The 19,497-nt window shown below is 37.9% G+C and overlaps 2 protein-coding genes across 9 annotated transcripts in view; one reads left to right on the forward strand and one right to left on the reverse strand.

Annotated features, from left to right (window-relative positions):
* Positions 1–203: 203 nt before the first annotated feature.
* On the forward strand, positions 204–10,105 carry LOC116319427 (homocysteine-responsive endoplasmic reticulum-resident ubiquitin-like domain member 2 protein). 2 transcript variants are annotated; one of them, XM_031738751.2, is made up of 9 exons: positions 204–303; positions 781–1,055; positions 2,924–3,001; positions 5,244–5,357; positions 5,534–5,658; positions 6,912–7,025; positions 7,124–7,411; positions 8,424–8,538; positions 9,117–10,105. In XM_031738751.2, exons 2-9 carry the CDS (start codon positions 909–911, stop codon positions 9,285–9,287), a joined length of 1,152 nt encoding a protein of 383 aa, XP_031594611.1. In that variant the 5' UTR covers positions 204–303; positions 781–908; the 3' UTR covers positions 9,288–10,105. The 2 variants fall into 2 exon arrangements, with proteins under 2 accessions (XP_031594611.1, XP_031594610.1); XM_031738750.2 differs by having other exon boundaries at positions 216–316.
* A 1,931-nt stretch (positions 10,106–12,036) lies between these two features.
* LOC116319416 (sodium bicarbonate cotransporter 3-like) overlaps positions 12,037–19,497 on the reverse strand; it is a 45,983-nt gene continuing 38,522 nt past the window's right edge. For 6 of the 7 annotated variants that reach the window (XM_039605575.1, XM_039605574.1, XM_039605576.1 and 3 more), the window contains 6 exons: positions 19,290–19,358; positions 18,884–19,057; positions 18,542–18,679; positions 17,483–17,583; positions 16,412–16,528; positions 12,037–14,408 (listed from right to left, as the gene is read on the reverse strand). In XM_039605575.1, coding sequence (XP_039461509.1) covers positions 14,327–14,408; positions 16,412–16,528; positions 17,483–17,583; positions 18,542–18,679; positions 18,884–19,057; positions 19,290–19,358 — 681 coding nt within the window. In that variant the 3' untranslated portion in view covers positions 12,037–14,326. The remainder of the gene's footprint in view (positions 14,409–16,411; positions 16,529–17,482; positions 17,584–18,541; positions 18,680–18,883; positions 19,058–19,289; positions 19,359–19,497) is intronic. The other variant, XM_031738736.2, reaches the window with a different exon arrangement.

Genomic DNA, 19,497 nt, shown 5'->3' on the forward strand with positions numbered 1-19,497 from the left:
CAGCAATATCAGAGACTGATAAAGTCATACAGAAAATACTACTTGAAGAATTGCTGCTCAAGGGGTTCTACAAGCTGTTTCAAAGGACTGCAGAGACTCCTTTGAAATGTATATTAAACGTACATCTTCACAGTCTTTTTTTAGCGTGTCTTTGTTGTAATGCATACTAAAGTCCGACAGGTGGCAGTAATAAGCATAACGTCGAATGTTGACAACCTTCCGAAATCCATCAAAGAAGTACGACAACCGGGTTCACTCCGTTCAGCCAACTAGACAACATTTTGCTGTCCGGGGTTAAACCAGGTACGTTAACCAGGTACGTCATAGCTTAGTTTTACAAGAACACCGTTCTACAACTAGATCATTGTAATTTGGGCGGGTAGTTATCCAAGGCGACAACTTTTTTAGCTTGACTTGACTGCTGTTAGTAGCAGAGAACCTACTAAAGCTAACGTTAGCTTAGCCATCCATTAATTACCCCTGACAAAACGTAGCGTTAGTTTTCTGTTAGAGCATATCACTTTGTCCTTAGCGCTATTGTTTACTTTGGGAGCTTGTTACAGTGTTGCCGCGGGTGTTGTAGCTGTAATTAAATAAATGTCTGGTTCAATGTGTGTCAGGGCGAATACAGGATAAAAACGAGTAACTCTTCTTTCTCTGTCGGAAAATATTGAACTGTTTTTTCCCGTGCTGTTATTATTTGCTTCATTTTACTACGTGATATGTCACTATGCCACCTGTGCAACCCTAAACTCATGTTGTCATTTCTGTTTCTTCAAGGTGTGAGATTTTTTTCCCCTCGATGGTGCCAGGAACCTATTTGAAAACTAACAGAGCTGGAACAAGGACACACACTTCGTAGTCCAGATCTCCTTTCTCTCTTGTTTTCCACTGAAGACAAATGAGTCATGGATCAAGCTGTTGTGGACAATCCTGTCACCCTTGTGATCAGGGCTCCCAACCAGAAATATGATGATCAGACAATCAACTGCTACCAGAACTGGACTGTGGAGAAACTCAAAGCTCACCTGTCTGATGTGTATCCGAGTAAACCCGTGAGTATCTCACACTTATTTAATCAAAGCTGTTGATGTAAGAGGTTGACTTGCGTGTTAATTCCCTCTGATCATGTTCACACTTTCCTACTTTGTTTTTGTTATCCAAACCAGCTGATCACTGTTATTGAAGTAGAAGCAGCAGCTCCTGCTACTTCAGCAGCAGCTGAAGTAGCATTTGTTTTGATAGCATTATGCTATCAAAACAAATGCTACTATTTGTTTTTAATAGCATACAGTAATGCAGTAGTTCTCAAACTTTTTTTTTCTTTGGTACGCCTCACTTCAGAGGCTAACAGAATTTTATTTCTGGCTATTTTAATAAAAAATTTACAATTTAAAAAGAAAGATGAAAAATTGAATTTTAATTAAATGGAAACTATTGCATAAGCAAACTCTTGTTTTTTTTTTTTGTTCTTCCCTTGTAATGATTTAAAAAAAAGTCATTATACTCATTCAACTTCATATTTTTCTTCTGGTTGTTCATGCCCCACAGTTTGAGAAACACTGCAGTGTTGGTAGATGGTTATGTGGTTAGAAAGATACTCATAACATAAATATGTAACAAGTGTTTCCTTGCCTTTTTAAATTCAGACCTCAGTTACTTGGTTTAGAAAGTCAGCTAGGTCGTCAGGATGTCATCAGACTAGATTTATTTATTTATTTATTCTGATTTATTAATCAGCTGAAATATCCAATATCAGTTCAACAGCTAATAGTACATATTTAAGAATGACACACGCAATATGTTAGAGTTACAAAATCAGCTAACACACTGATACATAATGGTGCTGTGACATGTATTCTGCTCCATATGCTGCAGACAGTGACAGTATTGCAAACACTGCAGTGAAAGATGGTCTGCTGGACAAACTGTGTATTGATATCATTACCAGACTATTTTCTGCATTGTGTTACACATATCAGGCAGGAAATGCCTGCATACCCCTATGTGTACATGTTGTTACATATGAGCTTCACAGTTACACACAGTTCTGAGAATGAATTGCATTTTTTGTTGTTTCTGTAGCCTTTAACTGTGTTTGGATTTTTAGCTCTCACACAGTCTCAACCCTCATTTTCCTTAAACTTACTTTTGCTTTTTGAGTTCTGTTGAGTTCCCTCGTGAGTCATAGTACTGTTGAATAATCACTGAGTGACATAGATCATTAACCTTGATGTTTTTTCTGAAGGGAAAGAAATTAGGTTCTTAGAGTCTTTGTAGCTGAAAGAGCCTTGGAGGCTGTAGATTTGACGTCACAATGAAGGGAAGGCGTTTGTATTCCATCTTTATTGTGCTGCTAATCTGACTTTGCTCTGCTTCCTCTGTGCTCTCGGCTTGTTCTGATGCAATCAAATTAAATACATGGGAGCAAACTGCATTCTGATAAAGCTGTAGAGCGTTCATCCAAATGCCTGTGCATTTTTGTGTAACTCGGGGGAAGTTATTCTTGGAAATCTCAAAAAATAAGAAAATAGTTCCACTTCCAGTTGTAAGTTGGCCAGGATCTAAAAGGGAAAATGTGTTTTTAACAACTGTAGATTGAATGCAAGCTGTAAGAGGATCACACTCTGACCTTGTTGTAGTCAGGAGAGCTAAATCCACTCTTAAGACCCACTTATCCCAATTGAGGTGACTACAAACCCATCCTTATTACTCATTCACAGAAAGTTTCTGCCTTTTAATGCTGTGGTCATGTACATTTAACAGTTAACTCTGTTTTCTTTCAATGTATGATTGTATTTCTGGCATCTTTACCCTTTTAAAAATGTAAAACAAAACTGAGTACCCTAGATTTTTGGTGCTGTTCATAATACTTAGGCTTCCTTCTTTGACCCAGTTATCGTTGTCCTTTTTTTATTTTTAGAGCTCCAAAGACCAGAGGCTGGTGTATTCTGGAAAGCTGCTGTTGGATCATTTTACCTTAAAAGATGTGCTCAGAAAGGTAAGTTTGTGTAGTTATAGGCATTGGATTTATTAAAGTCCATGTAGTTTAGTAAGTCTAGAGCTCACAAGATTTTAACTGCCTGATTTACAAAAATGTATCAGACAGTTGTTGCTTACTGTGTTTACAATTTCAACAAAGGAGTCTCTCTGCGCTCAAAGTGGAATGGAGTAAGGTGTGGAAGAACTTATCTAGCCTACACAGAAACACCTTCCCACACATCTGAGATAAACTGGAATTGCACTCAAAGGACACTTTATTAGGTACACCTTGCTAATACTGGGTTGGACGCGCTTTGGCATTCAGAACTTGCATAACTCTTTGCAGCGTAGATTCAACAAGGTACTGGAAACATTCTTCAGAGATTTTTTTGGCCATGTTGACATGATGGCATCAAACGGGTGCTGCAGAATTGTCGGCTTTACATCCATGATGTGAACCTCCCATTCTACCACTACCACCCTCTATTGAACTGAGATCCAATGACTGTGGAGGCCATTTGAGTACAGTGTCACTGTGCTGTCCTGTTTAAGAAACCAATTTAAGATGATTTGGGCTTTGTGACATGGCACATTAATCCTGGTGGAAAAAGCCATCAGAGTATGGGTACACTGTGATAATGGACATGATCAGTACTAATACTCAGGTAGGCTGTGGTGTTTAAATGATGCTCAGTTGGTACTAAGGTTCCCAAAGTGTCACCCACACCACTACACTACCACCACCATTAGCCTGAACTGCTGATTAAAAAGCGGGATTGAGCTAGGCTGCTGGAACGAGTGATTATTTAAGTTAATGTTACCTTCGTATCAGCTTGAAGCTCCCTGGCACTAACAACCATGCCACGTTCAAAGTCACTTCAGTCACCTTTCTTTCCCATTCTGATGCTCAGTTTGAACTAAAGCATGATTACATGCCTAAATGCACAGATTTGCTGCCATGTGATTGGTTGGTCAGATATTTGCATTAACAAAGATCTGTACCTAATAAAGTGTCCAGTGAATGTAGTTCGTCATGCTTATGTAATTTTTATTTATTTCACTGGAACATTCGGTGCTTGTGCAAACAAAGCAACCTTATACACAATTACTGGATGTCAATGAGTCTTCATGTTGATTGCTGCAAAATTAGGCAACTCTGATCCATTTTTCTGCTATCGGCACGGAGTGACTTCACTTTTGTATTTGTTGCTGTGTAACTGTGTGACTTTTCCTCCTGGTTTTCTTTGTGTAACTTGCAACAACGATTATGTAACCATAGGTGGCACAGCAATGACAAAGTCTTGAGGGAAAACAGTTTTAATGTTCATGTTGATCTTTTTTAGGTAAATTCAAGTCTAGTGAATTGATTTTTGAAAACGAAAAACTGGCCGACATATCACCACTAAAAAGAGAGTAGAGTGGAGGAGGGGGCAAAGCAAGACAGTGTGTACAGGTATATTGCAGCTCTAATGAGAGTTTATTGTGTTCCTTCTTTTTATGTTGTTCTCTTTTAATTGATTTTTTAAATATGTTTTATTACCCAGTGTTCCACTTTTTTTTTCTCTTCTTCGTCTCTAGGCCACTATTAAAGTAATGCATTTTATAATGGGCTTTCTTATAATTGCATGCTGTTTTGTAAAGAAACTCAATATGTTCAAATATTATGTAGGTATTATTAATATGTTTGTGTTTAAGCAGGAACATTGAAAATCTTAAATGTCCTGTCTCTTTTGTGAAGTTGTCCTTAGCCAAAATAGGCAGAAGCTCAGTTGGCAATAGTTATGCAGCTGTAAATAAACAGCATGCAAAACATGCATACATACAGTATGTACATAAATGGGCAATGACATACAAAAAAAGGAGGAATCGTGTATTTGTTTCAATCATCACAGGTTAAGCAGGGATGCTGAGTTACTGCTGATTTGTTTAGAAAGAGTCTCTTCCCTTGTGTTAATTTTGTCTTGTTTAAAGCTGGAAGCAACATTTTAAAAGTTTTTCAGCACCTGATTAAGGTATATCCAGATAAGTAATTAACAAAGACAGTAACTTGGAAAACTCTTTTGAAGGATTTTGATCTGTAGCCTTATATAAAGCTAGAAAATGTATAGTATTCTTGTCTTTGCATTAATCTAATAAAGAAAATGTCCACAAAATAGATTTAAACCTCAAGAACACTTCAAAGCACTTCTAAAAATAACAAGTCCAAAGAACATGCTGCACTTAAGCTGTGTTTAATAATGAGCTCTTATTGGCTTCTACAGCAGGACGAGTACCATATGCTCCATCTGGTGTGTGCCTCACGAACCCCTCCCAGCTCCCCAAAGCCCACCCGGAGCTGCAGTAACAAGCCCCAGGAGAGCACAGCCCGTCCCACGGTGGGTCAGCCGTGTACTTCTTAGACCTTGCATTTCATTTCATCATCGCCATATTTTCTTTCATCAGCTACCTAACTGCTGTAATTTGCAAATCTCTGGAGATTTAAAAACGTCACTTGCCTTTGTTTTAAGGCGAGCAAGAAGCTAGAACTTGTTTTCCCCCTCTCTGGTTACAGGCCCCTCAGAACTCTAATGGAGTTAGTCAGGATAGCCACTCCTCTACAGGAGGGAGCAGTGATGGACTCAGACACCGAGCTGGATCCTTCCCCTACCACCAGATGTATCCACAATTTATGTACAGGTAAACTACTGAACTGCAGAGCAAAGGCAAAGGGTAGTTCAGGAAACTGTTTCACTAGACCAACTAATGATCAAAATAGAAAAACGATGCAAATACAGCTGCTTATAAACTTCATTATTAAGTAGTTTTAACATGTTACTCAAGACACCTCCATTGCAATGTTTACATAGCAATCTTACGGGTTTGGACTTGGCAACTTTCAACACATTGCATCTTAAATAACTGTAGTTTTAGCGTGTGCTACAGCAGCAGAAGCTAACATATAATGACAAAGAGCTATTTACCTCTACTTAACAACCGTAAAATCAGACTATTTAATGGTGATAAACTGAGAATGAGCTGAAACAAACAAACAAAAAAAAACACAATTAAAGAGATTGTTTTACTTAAATCCAAATAAGACAAAAGCATCAACAACTTGCTATGTGTTATGTGAAGGTTGATGGTTTCATTCCTGGCTGCTCCAGATTCCAGTTTACTGATTCTAGTTGGGTATTTTCCTGAGCATTCCAACCAGTCTCTCCTGAAGCTGACAGTTTGGATCTTTTTCCAGACCGTGGAAAAGTGGCAAAACATCTCAATAACTTGTTCTTACATATATTTGTTTGACCTTATGATTTTGGCATCTGCAATCGTTTATAAATATTCCAAGAGACCGTCCAAGCTTGTGTAAATATATAATTCATCTTTTCAGATCTTCACTGAGTTCCTTGGACTTTCCAAATGTGCATATTTGTCAATCAAATTAGTGGTCGCATCCTAATCCTTTTTATGCTGGCAAAAAGAAACTACCAGCTGTACTCATTTATGATGACTAATCAGACCCCGCCAAAGTAAAAGACACTGTAGAACCTTCAGCACCACTTATAAAAAGGCTTATTGAGTGTGTGTATATATTTGAGCCTGTATAGATGAGAAAAAATCCAAAATAAATTAAAACTTATGCAGAAATCAGTAAAAACCCAAATTTACTGATATATATTGTTGTCATGGTGAGTGTGTGTAAACTTCTCCCAACAATCCTAGAGAGATTGTTTACACATGGATGAGTTGTTCTGGTTCAGTGAGGGTGTGTTTTCCTGTTATGTCTGGCCATGTGATAAACAAAAGTATTGGTTATATTTGACTGAATAAACAGTATTAACAGTAATGATTTTATTACAATGCTGATGTTTTTCCTTTGGCTCTGACTAAAACCTCTTCTCCAAAAATGGAGAATGTCACTGTTTTCATATTGCACCCTCTTTTTCCAGCTGGAACCAACACTCTGCTCAGTCGACGCCTCCCGCAAATATGCCCGCTTATTACAACCCCATGACACTCATGTGGTGGCAGCAGCTGTATGCCAGGCAGTACTACATGCATTAGTAAGTCCATTTGTGTTTTAGTCTCTCCATTTAAAAACAAAAACGTTTTTAGGGCCGTGTTCAAACAGTGTTACCACCATCTGTCTCTCGTCCTCTAGTCAGTTACTTGCCGCCTCCTCTCAGCACCTCAGGCCCGACCAGCCCTCGACCCAGTCTAACCAGTCCCATCCCCAGAGTCAACGACCCCAAGTGGGTCGGCACGGCAACCCAGAAGTCCAGATGAATGCCCAAGGAGGGGAGATCCTGAACGAGGAAGAGCTCAATCGGGACTGGCTGGATTGGGTGTACACATTTTCACGCGCTGCCATCTTACTCAGTATAGTCTACTTCTACTCGTCCTTCAGCCGCTTTGTCATGGTGATGATGGCCATGCTGGTGCTTTACCTGTGAGTTTACTTTACGCGTGTGTTTTAAATGCCCGTCATTACAATACAGTGATCAGAACTACACTAAAACATCCTGTAAAACATTTTTTGTTTGTTTTGATTTCAAGCAAAAGTGCTGTTTGACTATTTGACCATTCGTCAACACACACATACACACACTCTTCAAACTCGGAAACTGAAATGATGCGTATTTGCAGCAGGCTTGTGACACAGTAGCTTTAACTGGGAGAGTTTACATCTTGTTGGATTCTGGTATTGTTTAAAACAGTGGCTGGCAAATGACTCAAAGGTGCTTTTATCACTACTTTCTTGTACCAGAATGTTACATCGTTCCAGGCGTAGGGAAAAACAAGAAAATGGATATTTTAAGAAACAGTCACGTAAAATATTGAATTTTTTTTATATATACTCTAACAAATGCTCGAAAATCCTGCCTGTCTGTACTTACAGTAGTGTTTGTTCTGTTATTGCATTGTTGGGTCTCATGATTTTGTAAGTGCCTTTTCGGATTTGTGCTTTAACAAAAGGCACCGATAGTGGGTGATACTCGGTCTCATCTCACATCGAAATTCACAACAATAGATAAATGCTTTTCTCCGGAAACATTTATCTTTAAAAAAAAATGGTTGCCTTTATAACGAAGGCCACAATGCTTGAATGCTCTCTGATTAGAGCGATTTCCTGTGTCTTCACACGGCGCTGCTTTGAAGATTCCCTGTTGTATTTGCCCTAATGTAACCAGAAAGAAGTACTTGAATTTTAAAGTTGTGAAGACTCAACAGAAGTTTAGATTTTTACAATGCATTACTTTTATATCATTTGCCTTTATCTTAATATTAAAGGCTCTTAGAATTTTTATAAAACATATTTTGTAGACACAACAGGGATTTGTCATTTTCATACCACACAATAAGTACCTCAAAGATTACTCAAGAGTATAATTAATAATAAGTTGATATGACCAACACTGTGAAACATTTGTAATTTTTTTTCTTGTTGTTTCTGCCTTCAGGCATCAGGCCGGCTGGTTTCCGTTCAACCTGGAAAACGAACTTCAGCTTCCCGGAGACGGAGGCAATCAAGACGATGCCGAGGGAGAGCCACAAAACCAAGACTTACAAGAAATGGTAACTGCCTCTCTCATCCACTGGTGCTTTACTCAGAACTGATTGGATTGTTATCAGTACCATTTCTTTTTTTATCTGCAGTACAAGCTGTGAAATGAAGTACCAGTTTCCAGATAGCTGTAGGATATAGTCCACCACTTGTCTTTAATAACTCATAACAGTGGTATTGTATTGTAGATTGCCCAATTTAAGAAAACAACAAAGATCATGAAAAATGAGGTCAAGTGGGTTATGAGAAGTTAGGTGGGGCTTTTCACAGTTTTCTGACATTTACTTGATTTCAAATGGTCTGTTAATTATGTTGTTGTTTTAATTAGGTTAGAAAAAATGTAATTTGCCGGTCTAGTGTCAGGGAAAGACGAGCTAAAAACACTAAAATGGCGTTTTGATTTCATCGGGGAATGAAGAAATGTATTTGTAAGTATGCAGATAAAGTGTGGGGCGTTATGCCTGAAGCTAATTTAGTGGATATCTCATTTCACAGTCAAATATGACTCATATATTCTAATCTTGTGCACTGAGCATCAGGGAGAACTGTAATCTCACTTGATTCTTGTAATTTGACTTCCCCCGTATAGGAAGGAGTGTTGGATGATGGTTCTGATGATGAGGATGGGGAAAGCGGAGAGGAAGGAGCGGAAGATCCTAACAGCGCCCCCCACACAGGCTTCTTGTCCTCCACGTGGTCATTCATCATAACCTTTTTCATGTCACTCATCCCAGAGGGGCCACCAAACGGCGCTAACTGAACCACAAGCACTATGTGCTGCCACAGTTCCCCACAGAAGCATTTTCTTTAAGAGGAGGGTGAATATCTCTCCAGGTTAGGGAAACTCTTTCTTTTACAATGCAGTGTTACAGTTTCCCAATAGTCTACATGAAACTTTAAGCAGAACCACAGCAGGCCGATTTTAAAAAGAAAAAAAAAGGCAATTTTACGTGAAGTTGTTTTGTTTGTCAGCACAAAGACATTTTAAACTAACCAACGAGAAGTTTGTTCACCGTGTACGAATCAATTGCTATCGACGGCATGTAAACATAGGGATGACAAGTAACTGCTGCATTTTTGGCACCTAAATCTTTATTTTTTCTTTGTGAGAAGCCATTGTTAAAATAGTTGTTTTGCTCGAATTGTAATGAATTATTTGTAATTGTCGTTATATTACAATAAGACATTTTAAAAGAGCCACATTAGTGTAAAAGCTGAATTTCAGTAATTAATAGTGAATCATGTAGCGCCTGTAATACATGAGTTATTTTGGCCCAAGACTTTATGAAACACATTTGTACTGTGTTTAAGTGAAACCCAGTGATGCTGGCTAGTAACGTGTGATTTTCTTGTTTGTTTTTTAAGGAGAAACTATGTAAAACCGATGCTTTCAGACAGTCTCTGATTATTGAATGACAGAAGAAATTATTATTTTGACTAAAGGTCTGACTGTTGAGAAGACAATAAAAAAATCTCAACTGTTTTTTGTTTTTGTTTGTTTGTTTTTAAAGGCAGTGCCACTGTGCATCTTCTGAAAATGACTACTTGTAATGTTTATTAAAATCCTGTCCATTGTAATTTAATCGTGTGGTTATTAGTTTCTACCAGGTTAACACAGGAACACAAATAATGACTGAATTGTTCGCACTGAGCAGGATTTCTGCTTTAATTCTTTTATGAGAAGCATATCCTGAATTTATTTTTCAGTGGGCTACAAATTGCAATATACTTTGTAGCCGGAAGATCCTTTTTTTTTTTTTTTTTTTTAAATAAAGAGAAAACTTGAGGTGAATACTTACTGGAATTATTTATTCTAGCGTCTGCTGTGCAAGCTCTGGTCCGGATGCATGGGCCTGAAGCAGTGCTGGGCACATGCTGCTCAAATGTAATGCTCAATCAGGGGAATTAAAATTACTGTAACCATTAATTTAATAACCCGAATAAACTGCTGGGACTGTGATTTCATTTCTGGCAGTACTTCAAAGTGAAGTATCCTAAATCTTTCCATGACATGGTTTCTTGCGTAGGACATTAAAGCTGAAGTACACTCATGAAAGAACATGATTAAAAATAAAGTCCTGAACTAAAAATACACATTTGCCCTTCCCTCGTCAAACATATTGTCAAACCGTGTCCTTTGCTTAGTTCTTGTGCTGTTCAATGACAAATCTTCAAGAGGTTTAACCTCTTTCCTCCATGTCTCTTTTCTTTCTTTGTAACATTAAAAACAGGCTTATTGCGCGTCCTCCTTCATTCAGTGGCCACATATGCATATAGAGTGAATTCATGTTGACTTGTACTTTATCATGAAGGAGAACGTGCATAGCTGAAGTGCTTTATTGTCACATAAGGCCAAGTTTTATTCAAACCAAATTATTAAGCCATAATAAATATGCATATCCACATATCTCCACCTATTCTGGATTGGACCTTTCTTATTGCTGACCTTGCACATGAATTTATAATGTAAGTGCAAGAAAACAAAAATGTGTTTTATTTCTATTCTAATGGGCTCGAAACTAAGTGGAGAAAAAAAAGAGCTTATTAGTCCCCAGAAGAGGTTTAATTGACCAATTAAGTGAACCCACTGCTGTGTGAACTACAAAACTGAAAGAGTGCCTGCTGTTTTTGTCCGCAGTGGTTTCTAACAGATCTCTGCTGCCACCTTTTGTCTTCAGAATGAAAAACATCCAGTTGTCTTCAAAAACTAAAAAAAAAAGGACAAACTATTGTGTTGATGATCGAGAAAGCAGTTTGAGATCGTTTGAGCCCTGTGACGCCTTTTTAATGCTCAGTTGGTACAAAAGAGATCCAAAGTGTGCGAAACAATATCCACTACACCATTACACCAGCAGCAGCAGCTTAAACCATTAATACAAAGCATTATGCATCCATGCTTTGATGTTGTTTGTGCCAAATTTTGATCCTACTAACCGAGTGTGGCAGCAGAAATCGAGACACATCAGACAAGTAACTATTTGGTGAGCCTCTGAAATGTGTCAGTTTACGGTTTTCAGCTGACAGGAGTGACACTCGTTGTGGTCCTTCATCTACTATGGCCTCTGTTTCAAGGTTTGACCTGCTGTTCATTCAAAGATTCTGTATACCCTGGCTGTAACGAGGAGTTGCTTTTTGCCTTCTTGTCACCTTGAAGCAGTCTGCCTATACTCTGACCTCACGCATCAACTGAACATTGTCACTCAATATTTTGTCTTTATCAGATTATTCTCTGTAAATCTCAGAGATGGTTGTGTGGAAAATTCACCGTTTTTCCTTCACTTTAAACTTGTCCATGGCCACATGAGCTGACACTGAGCCATCTATGGTTTAAATGAGAAATAAGTGACTGCTAACAGATGTACCTAACATAGTGCCTAGTGAGTGCACTTCACAGTTCTGGGTTTTAAATCATGTTGACTGAAAGCTTAGGTTATTTATCAATAAAACATAAGGTAAAATCCTAAAATAATGAAAAAATCTGTATTTTTTAAATGAAGACAGAAGAAAAATCACCTTGTATTCATTTTTATTGCTTTTCAACAATCAGCCATGACAGAAGAGTCATCGTTCAAGTTAACAACTGGACGCCGTGTGCTTCACTGATGTCTGTACAAAACAAATGCATTTTCTACTCTGTGTTGTTGGTGTGACAATAGAGGCCAGAAACTCCTTCATGTTATTGATCGTTTATCCAGATTCATGCATCTTAAATCGAACTTCACAATGTGGGAAAAAAAGATAAACAACAGGAATCGTAAATTCTTCGCTGGTTGGTGGACGTTAACCGTCTCTGATGATTCTAACGACAACATTTTACATTTCATTTTAACGTCCACATATGTAGTTAAATAACCACACATGAATCATTTTTCCCCTCTAATCAAATATATAAATTAATATAGATGTCACTTCGTTCTGGATGTTGACGGCACAACACTTTGACACACACTAATCACTTAGAAAAGAAACAGTACCTCAAAATTGATTACAGAGCTTTTATGTTGTGAGCAAACACTAGCTGTGATAGTAGAACACACACACACACACAGACAAACAGTATTTAGAGTTACATTTTTAAATGGAAGAATAAATTGAACTACACTGTTTTGAGTCAATGGCTCAGGCTACAACCTTCACACAGACATGATCTACGATCCGTCTTTGGCATTATGGTGCCACAGCCTGTACCACTCTTCTGAACACTTAAACTATCAGTACTAGACTTGTACACAAAGAGCTTCAACAAGGCACATAAGCTATTGTCCGTATAGTCACTGTAGCTACACACAGACAGAGCAGATTAAACACACACAGAAGTCGTTTGATGAATAATTCTTTGCCTGAATATTAGCCAAGTTCAGGAGTCCGTCCATTGCACAGTATGGAATACTTATTGCTAAAACAGGACTGCTGTCAGCAAAATAAGAATTCCTAGAATATAATATATTCTTTTACATATACAGTAGAAATATTTTGCATAAAATGATTTATGATTTGCAACGCTAAACAAATTATCTTTATACCACACGCTCGCTCATACTCACACACCCGCACCCACATATACAGTAATAATAATACAATACAGACAGTATAAAAACAGGTGCTGCTATCTGGGGGTCACAAATATTCTCATTTTTTCGCACCTTTGTATATGTCATGATTTACAGCGTTAGGTAAAATAGTCGTGATGACAGCGATGAGAGGAACACAGTGGACAGACGGTTAAAATATCAAATGGCGACAGTCAGAAATCACTCAAGATTCCTGAGTTGTATAATTAACATTTGAATGACTGATGTATAAATACAGAGGGAGGAGGAGTAACCTTTTTATTAACACACCATAATTCATCTTAGGTAGGAAACTATACTGGCAAAGTGCTTACTATACAGTACAGACTTCGTATGGCATCTGAAGTAGATTTCTACAATATTACAAACTAAAAGAACACAGTACACATACGCGTGATATTTCAATAAGATCACATACACTATGAACAGTGAGGCTTTACAGTAAAAACTAATTTTGAGCAGCAGTATCAATACTGAGTGTTCCCCTAGAGACAGGAGAGATTATTCATGAGCAAATCTGACAAGGATGTACGCAGTAGTATTAGTGTGGTGCAGTAGTAGTATCTGAATGTACCTCTGTCTGTTTTGGTTTGTGTCATTTATTGTGCCAGACCAAATATAAAATAGAATTATCTGGTGCCGACAGTACCTGAATGGCTTTAATCAAAAAGGTTTCAAAGCTGGTGTACTTTAGTGAAAGGTCTCAGTTCCACCTCAAATGTAAAGAAATGGAGAATGCTAACAAGAAAGAAAAAGAGTAAAATGAACAGCTAAAATAATGAAAGTAAAATAAAAATATAAATATAAAAAGTTTTGATGGTTAAAAGTAAAATTCACACAGTTGAACACCCCCACCAGTGAAGCCCCTTCCTTTGGTGTCTGTGCTTCAAATGAGTAATAAATGGCTGCTAGACAGAGAGAATTTCTGAACAGTGAACATCGGTGGGCAGTTAAAGCAGAATTCCTTTGTTTCTTGGAGTTTTATCCTTTATAGTACATCTTGGCAACCATTCGTACGCATTCTGTACATGAAGGACTTCAAGACGTGTGTTGAAGAAGGACTCGCATCCTTAAGGGAGCTCATCTGCTGCCCTGAAGGAGCTCTGCAGAGAGGTTGCGCTGCTCCAGTTCAGTGTGTCCCCTTTCCTTCCAAGATTGCATCCATCAGTGTGGTAAAAGTGTTGTGAAGGAGAAGGTATTGAGGACAAAAGGAGGTCTGCACAATTTATTACAGGAACGTCTCGGTAGTGGAGTCTCTTCCAGGTGTGTCTGGGCTGACGTCGACTCTAACGCAGGCCACCTTTTCCTGGCTGTTCAGGGATTAACAAATAGAGAGAAAATGAGTGCGTAGGCAGATTTATGGAGGTGTTAAGGGTTGTGAGCAACTACAAATGTGTGATTTCTATCAGGTAGAGGAGTGATAGTTCTTAATTACAAACACTAACAAGTCTTTACCAGCTTTAGTACAACTTGGTAAGGATGGGACTTAATGAGAGAACTGTGGCAAAAGATCTGTCAACACAAAGCACTGTGCAAAGGTTTTGGAGACTGAACTTAACCTCCTAAGACCCGAACTCTTCCACAGCATGCATTTTTAATTTCTCTTTGATATTTGGGCATACTGGGGCCCGATGAATGTAAAAACAAAGAATTACCAGATTTTTATTTTTTACCAAATTTTCGTTTCTATGAAAAATGAGAGCCACAAATGAGGATATTTGTTTAAAATTTCAATAGAACAGTAGCAGTATAATGTCCTCGTAAGTGGATATCAGGCCCTTGTAGAGCAAAATTGAGTATTTTGGTCTAAATAACCCAAAATGTGATGTCCACATATGTGGACGCCAGGTCCTAGGAGGTTAAAGTTTTGATTTTTGAAAACAGATCCTAACTAAACAACACAAAACAACACAAAAAAAAAGGAAGTGGCCCACAGGGTAAGGAATTATATTCAAGGCAAGAAGACAGCAGACATAGTGGATCAATCTTGGAAGGCTACCTGTCTTTATTCTGTGTCTGATTGTCTTTGTACCTAGATGTTTGAAACTTAGATTTGTGCCTAAATCTACAGACATGGATGGATGGATGGATGGATGGATGGATGGATGGATGGATGGATGGATGGGTGGGTGGGTGAGTGGACTTTGTTCTGTCCACCATTACACTATTTTATCCCAAATAAATCTAGTGAAATTAATATGCATGTAACTCAAAAGGGCTGTTTACAGTGCGGTGCAAAAGTCTTCACCACCACATATTTGGTCATATTTTGGTAGTAAGATGGGAAATAGATGTAGAGAAGCATTTGGAAACCAACAAACGGATGTCAAACTGTGATAATCTTTGGGTTCTTTTTCAAAATGAACTAAATAAATTAATGAATGAAAGCAAATTATGTGTTTATGTAAGAGACTGCTGGTGACAAAGAACCTAACTATAAAGTTCAAAATTGATTCACATTAACACAACACTGGTTCATCCCTTCTGTTAAGAACCTTTCTTATGCTTCGGTGATTCATAGATCAGTGATAAAGGATAAAAAAACAAAAACAAAAAAGAAACATTCTTCTGGAAAGAATACAGATACGAGGACTGGACTGAAAGCAGCAAAAAATACAAACATTGCAGTCTTTCCAAAGGTATTTCAAAGCTCAATTCCACTTCAAAAAATAACAAGGAAGTCTGTCTCCTTGAAATAAGGAAATGAGGGGTAGCATAAGACCTTTGCACAGTACTGTGTTTTTCCTCTTTGCATCAACACACCTACTCACATTTTCAAGATACCTAAAACAAATTGTAAAAATCTTTGTGACTTTAGGAGATACACATCATGACAGCAAGTATGTTTAGGATAAATGAAACACGGTGCAGTCTGAATGTGGGACCAATCAGAATCCAGTCCGATGGAACCAGGTGATAAATAGTAATCATTTCTAAGTGTTTCCTACCCTTTGATTTGGTTTCCTTGGAAAGGCAGAGTTTGACATGTATTTCTGTGCAAACTATTTCAAACTGTTATTGAGGAATTCCATTTTACTGCAAATATATTCCTGTCAAGTCAAGTCAGGTTAACAGCTATAGCTAAAAGGAACAGGAACTATTATCTTTGCTTTTACAGAATTAAACTGATTCCCGATACTCAAAACTGCAGTCGCTGTGGACTTCCAGGCAGGAACTAGCTTCAGCTTTTGACCACAGCGTACATTAAGATAGCACTATCAAGCAGTCCCTCTTGTTTTTAGCATAATATCATATTGAAGTAACAGAGTTGGGTGCAGGGGCTCTGGAAAACTCCAGGAGATGGCATAGCTACCTTCCGCTAAGCTTCACAGGTTGGACACAAGACTCTGCACTCGAGTTCACTGCTTTCCACACTGCGGTTTTGGCCATTTCATCAGAGATATTTACAACCAAGGGGTCAGTGTCAGAACTACATGCCAAAATGCAAACACACACACACACACACACACACACACACACACACACACACACACACACACACACACACACACACACACACACAAACAGAAACAAAAAGAGAAGACAGGAATGTAGACATCAAGACAGCGGGACAGGATCAGTGCAGGAGAGGCAGACGCAAACATGCATATATTAGAGATTAAACCAAGTTAAATACACAGTATGGCTGACCAGACAGAGCACAAACAAACATCTGTGTTAACATGTATTAAGAGCTGTTTGCATTTTAGGCAAAAGGGTATACTGAGAGTTGACTTTATGCATATTATTAGTTAGATAAGACAATCATTCTAGCATAGACCTTTTCACCTTAAAACAAATAACAATAATAAAAACAAAAAAGACATGAATACACAAAGCAGTGTGTTTAAAACCATCTGTTTTGAAAATCTGTCTGCAAATTTCACCCATGCACAAACTATCAGCAGGGTTAATATGCAGCAATGTGGGTCAGAGATTTTTTATTATTATTATTATTACTATTATTATTATTATCATCATCATTATTATACACACAGCCATGCTACCTCTTCTTACAATGGGACGCTGTGGGTCACTACTTCTATTCTGTATGATCTGTTAAGATGGACATAATAACACACAGCTGATGACCAGTCTTTAAATTGTCATTTCAAGCTGTAGATAAAAACATATTTTTTTGTTAAAGTTTAGAGACGGGAGAAGTCAAGACATACAAAAGTAGTGAAATCTTTATTTATCTGGGTCAAAAAATGTAAATATATTTAGCCATGAGGCCATAAGATAAAAATATTATAGTAGTATGTGAGATTTACGGTGACTAACACGAATACGCTTCACTCCCAAGTGAAAATTTACAATAAGATTCAGCTCTCCATCCCACAATCTGACATTTAAAGGATGCTTTATGGAGTGCATTACTCACCTCCCTGAGAGTTCCTTCACTGGGATCTTGAGCCGGTTTGAGTCTTCATAAGTGTCCTTAATCCCCATCTCTTCTTCTTCCTCCAGTCCGGACTCTTCATCCTAGATTCAAATGCATCTATAGTTTAAAAACTAGTTATTACTGCAGTGAGGTTCATCCTCCAACAATTGAGTCTCACAGTTTTATTCATATTTAAATCACCCTTAACATCTGACTTATGGGCCTGGGCTTATATTATATTGGTTTTTGGTCTCCTGTGGCTGTGTAGCACTCAGCCACAGGAGTATTTGATTCAAAATCTCTCTTCTTCCATAACAGCCGTGCTTGCAAGACCAATATAACCATTTGATTTTGCCTAGTTGCCACAATTAAATAGCAATTTAATTTGCAATTTGATTCGATCCACTGTTAAGGCACCCACTCGAATTGTAGTATAATTAAACTGTCTTCCAATCTGAGCTTCAGAAGGATTTACACAATCTGGAAAGCTGTCGTTTACAACAAAGACAGATGGAGCATTTGGAGAGATTTTGCAGTATTAATGTTTAAATGCAAATTAGGAAGAAAAACAAAGGATAACTACATTTTTGTCATTTCAGTGCATGTCTTGAAGTACAGTAGGGAGTAAAATATCTCATCTAGTAAATTTTTGTAACTGAGGAGCAGTTTTAATTTTGTATCATTTGGAAGCAGAAGTGGTGTGACCTTCAAGTAGATAATGAAAATTCCAAAATTTATATTTTTATTTATTAGTTCTGTATACTAGTTACTATCATTGGAAAAGGCTTGTGATTGGATACATTTCCTGTGATGGTTTAGATCTTAGAAAATGCCAGGGCAGAGGGACAGCAGTTTTGCTTCCTATCATAAACATGCTGAAAGGTTAATATGACTTTTTTTTCTGTCCAGTGATCCCAGTAAAATGCTGCCTTCCCCATTTTTGACACAAAATCTGCTACAGCCAACTTTCTGTTAATGCGGAGAAAAGCAAAACTTCTTTCAAATTCAAATTACAAATAAACTTGTGATGTTCACTTATGGAAAACGGATGAGTTTTACCAGCTTTTCGCGTGCTTTCTTTTTCTTATCATCCTCCGTCTTCTTTTTGCTTTCTGGCATCAAGTCATCGAGCCAGCTCAGCTCTCTATTGGTAAAGAAAAAGTCTAGAAGCTTTCGGATAAAGACCAGTGCCAGAACCTAGAATTACAGATGAAACCAAACATAAAGTAAAGGAATGACACAATAAAATCATATCTATTAATAAAAGAAATCCTCTGCTATACTGTTATTTGGCACAAAATATAGATGAATGATCAATAACAGTGATATTACAACACTTGATTTCTATAACTCTTCTCCAGTAAAAACGAAGTGATAAAATAAGTAAGGCTGAGTCATTACCATCATGGGGAATACAACAGCTGCTGCAGACACCTTGATTACCCAGAGCAGCACCAAACAGCTGAGCTGTATCAGGGTGAAGATATGGACCTTCCACAGTGGCACATAGCGCAGGTAGATCAGGTCAGGCTGGTGCTTTGCAGGCATGCCAAAAAGTCTGATTCTGTCAAAGAACTATAGAGTAAAGAGAGTCAGTGAAACAGTTAAGAAATACAAATGCATGAAAGTACCACTTAATAGATTATTCAGAGGAGGAAACACATTTAAGAGAAGCTCCTAAGGACTCTGAATTACCAGGTTTGCAACTGCAGGGGGCAAACTTATCTTTACTAACAGCTCCAGAGTCCTGCTCTGTTCTGAATAGAAGGGCAGCACTATCTTCAAAGACAGCAGGGCAGAGACTTACTTGAATGCCTTTGAGGGAAGAGACACCCATGTAGAGAAAGACTCCGTACAGAACCGGCATTGGAATAAACTGTCGAAAGCACAAATGAAACAACATATTAGAAAATATTTAACTTACGGTACATGAAAGAAAAAGCTGAAAACATCTATGACACACTTGTGCCAGGCGACAACACATTTCAGTTAGTTTACATGGAATTAATGCAACT

The sequence above is a fragment of the Oreochromis aureus genome, linkage group 22 (genome assembly GCF_013358895.1).
Source record: "Oreochromis aureus strain Israel breed Guangdong linkage group 22, ZZ_aureus, whole genome shotgun sequence".
Lineage (NCBI taxonomy): Eukaryota > Metazoa > Chordata > Actinopteri > Cichliformes > Cichlidae > Oreochromis > Oreochromis aureus.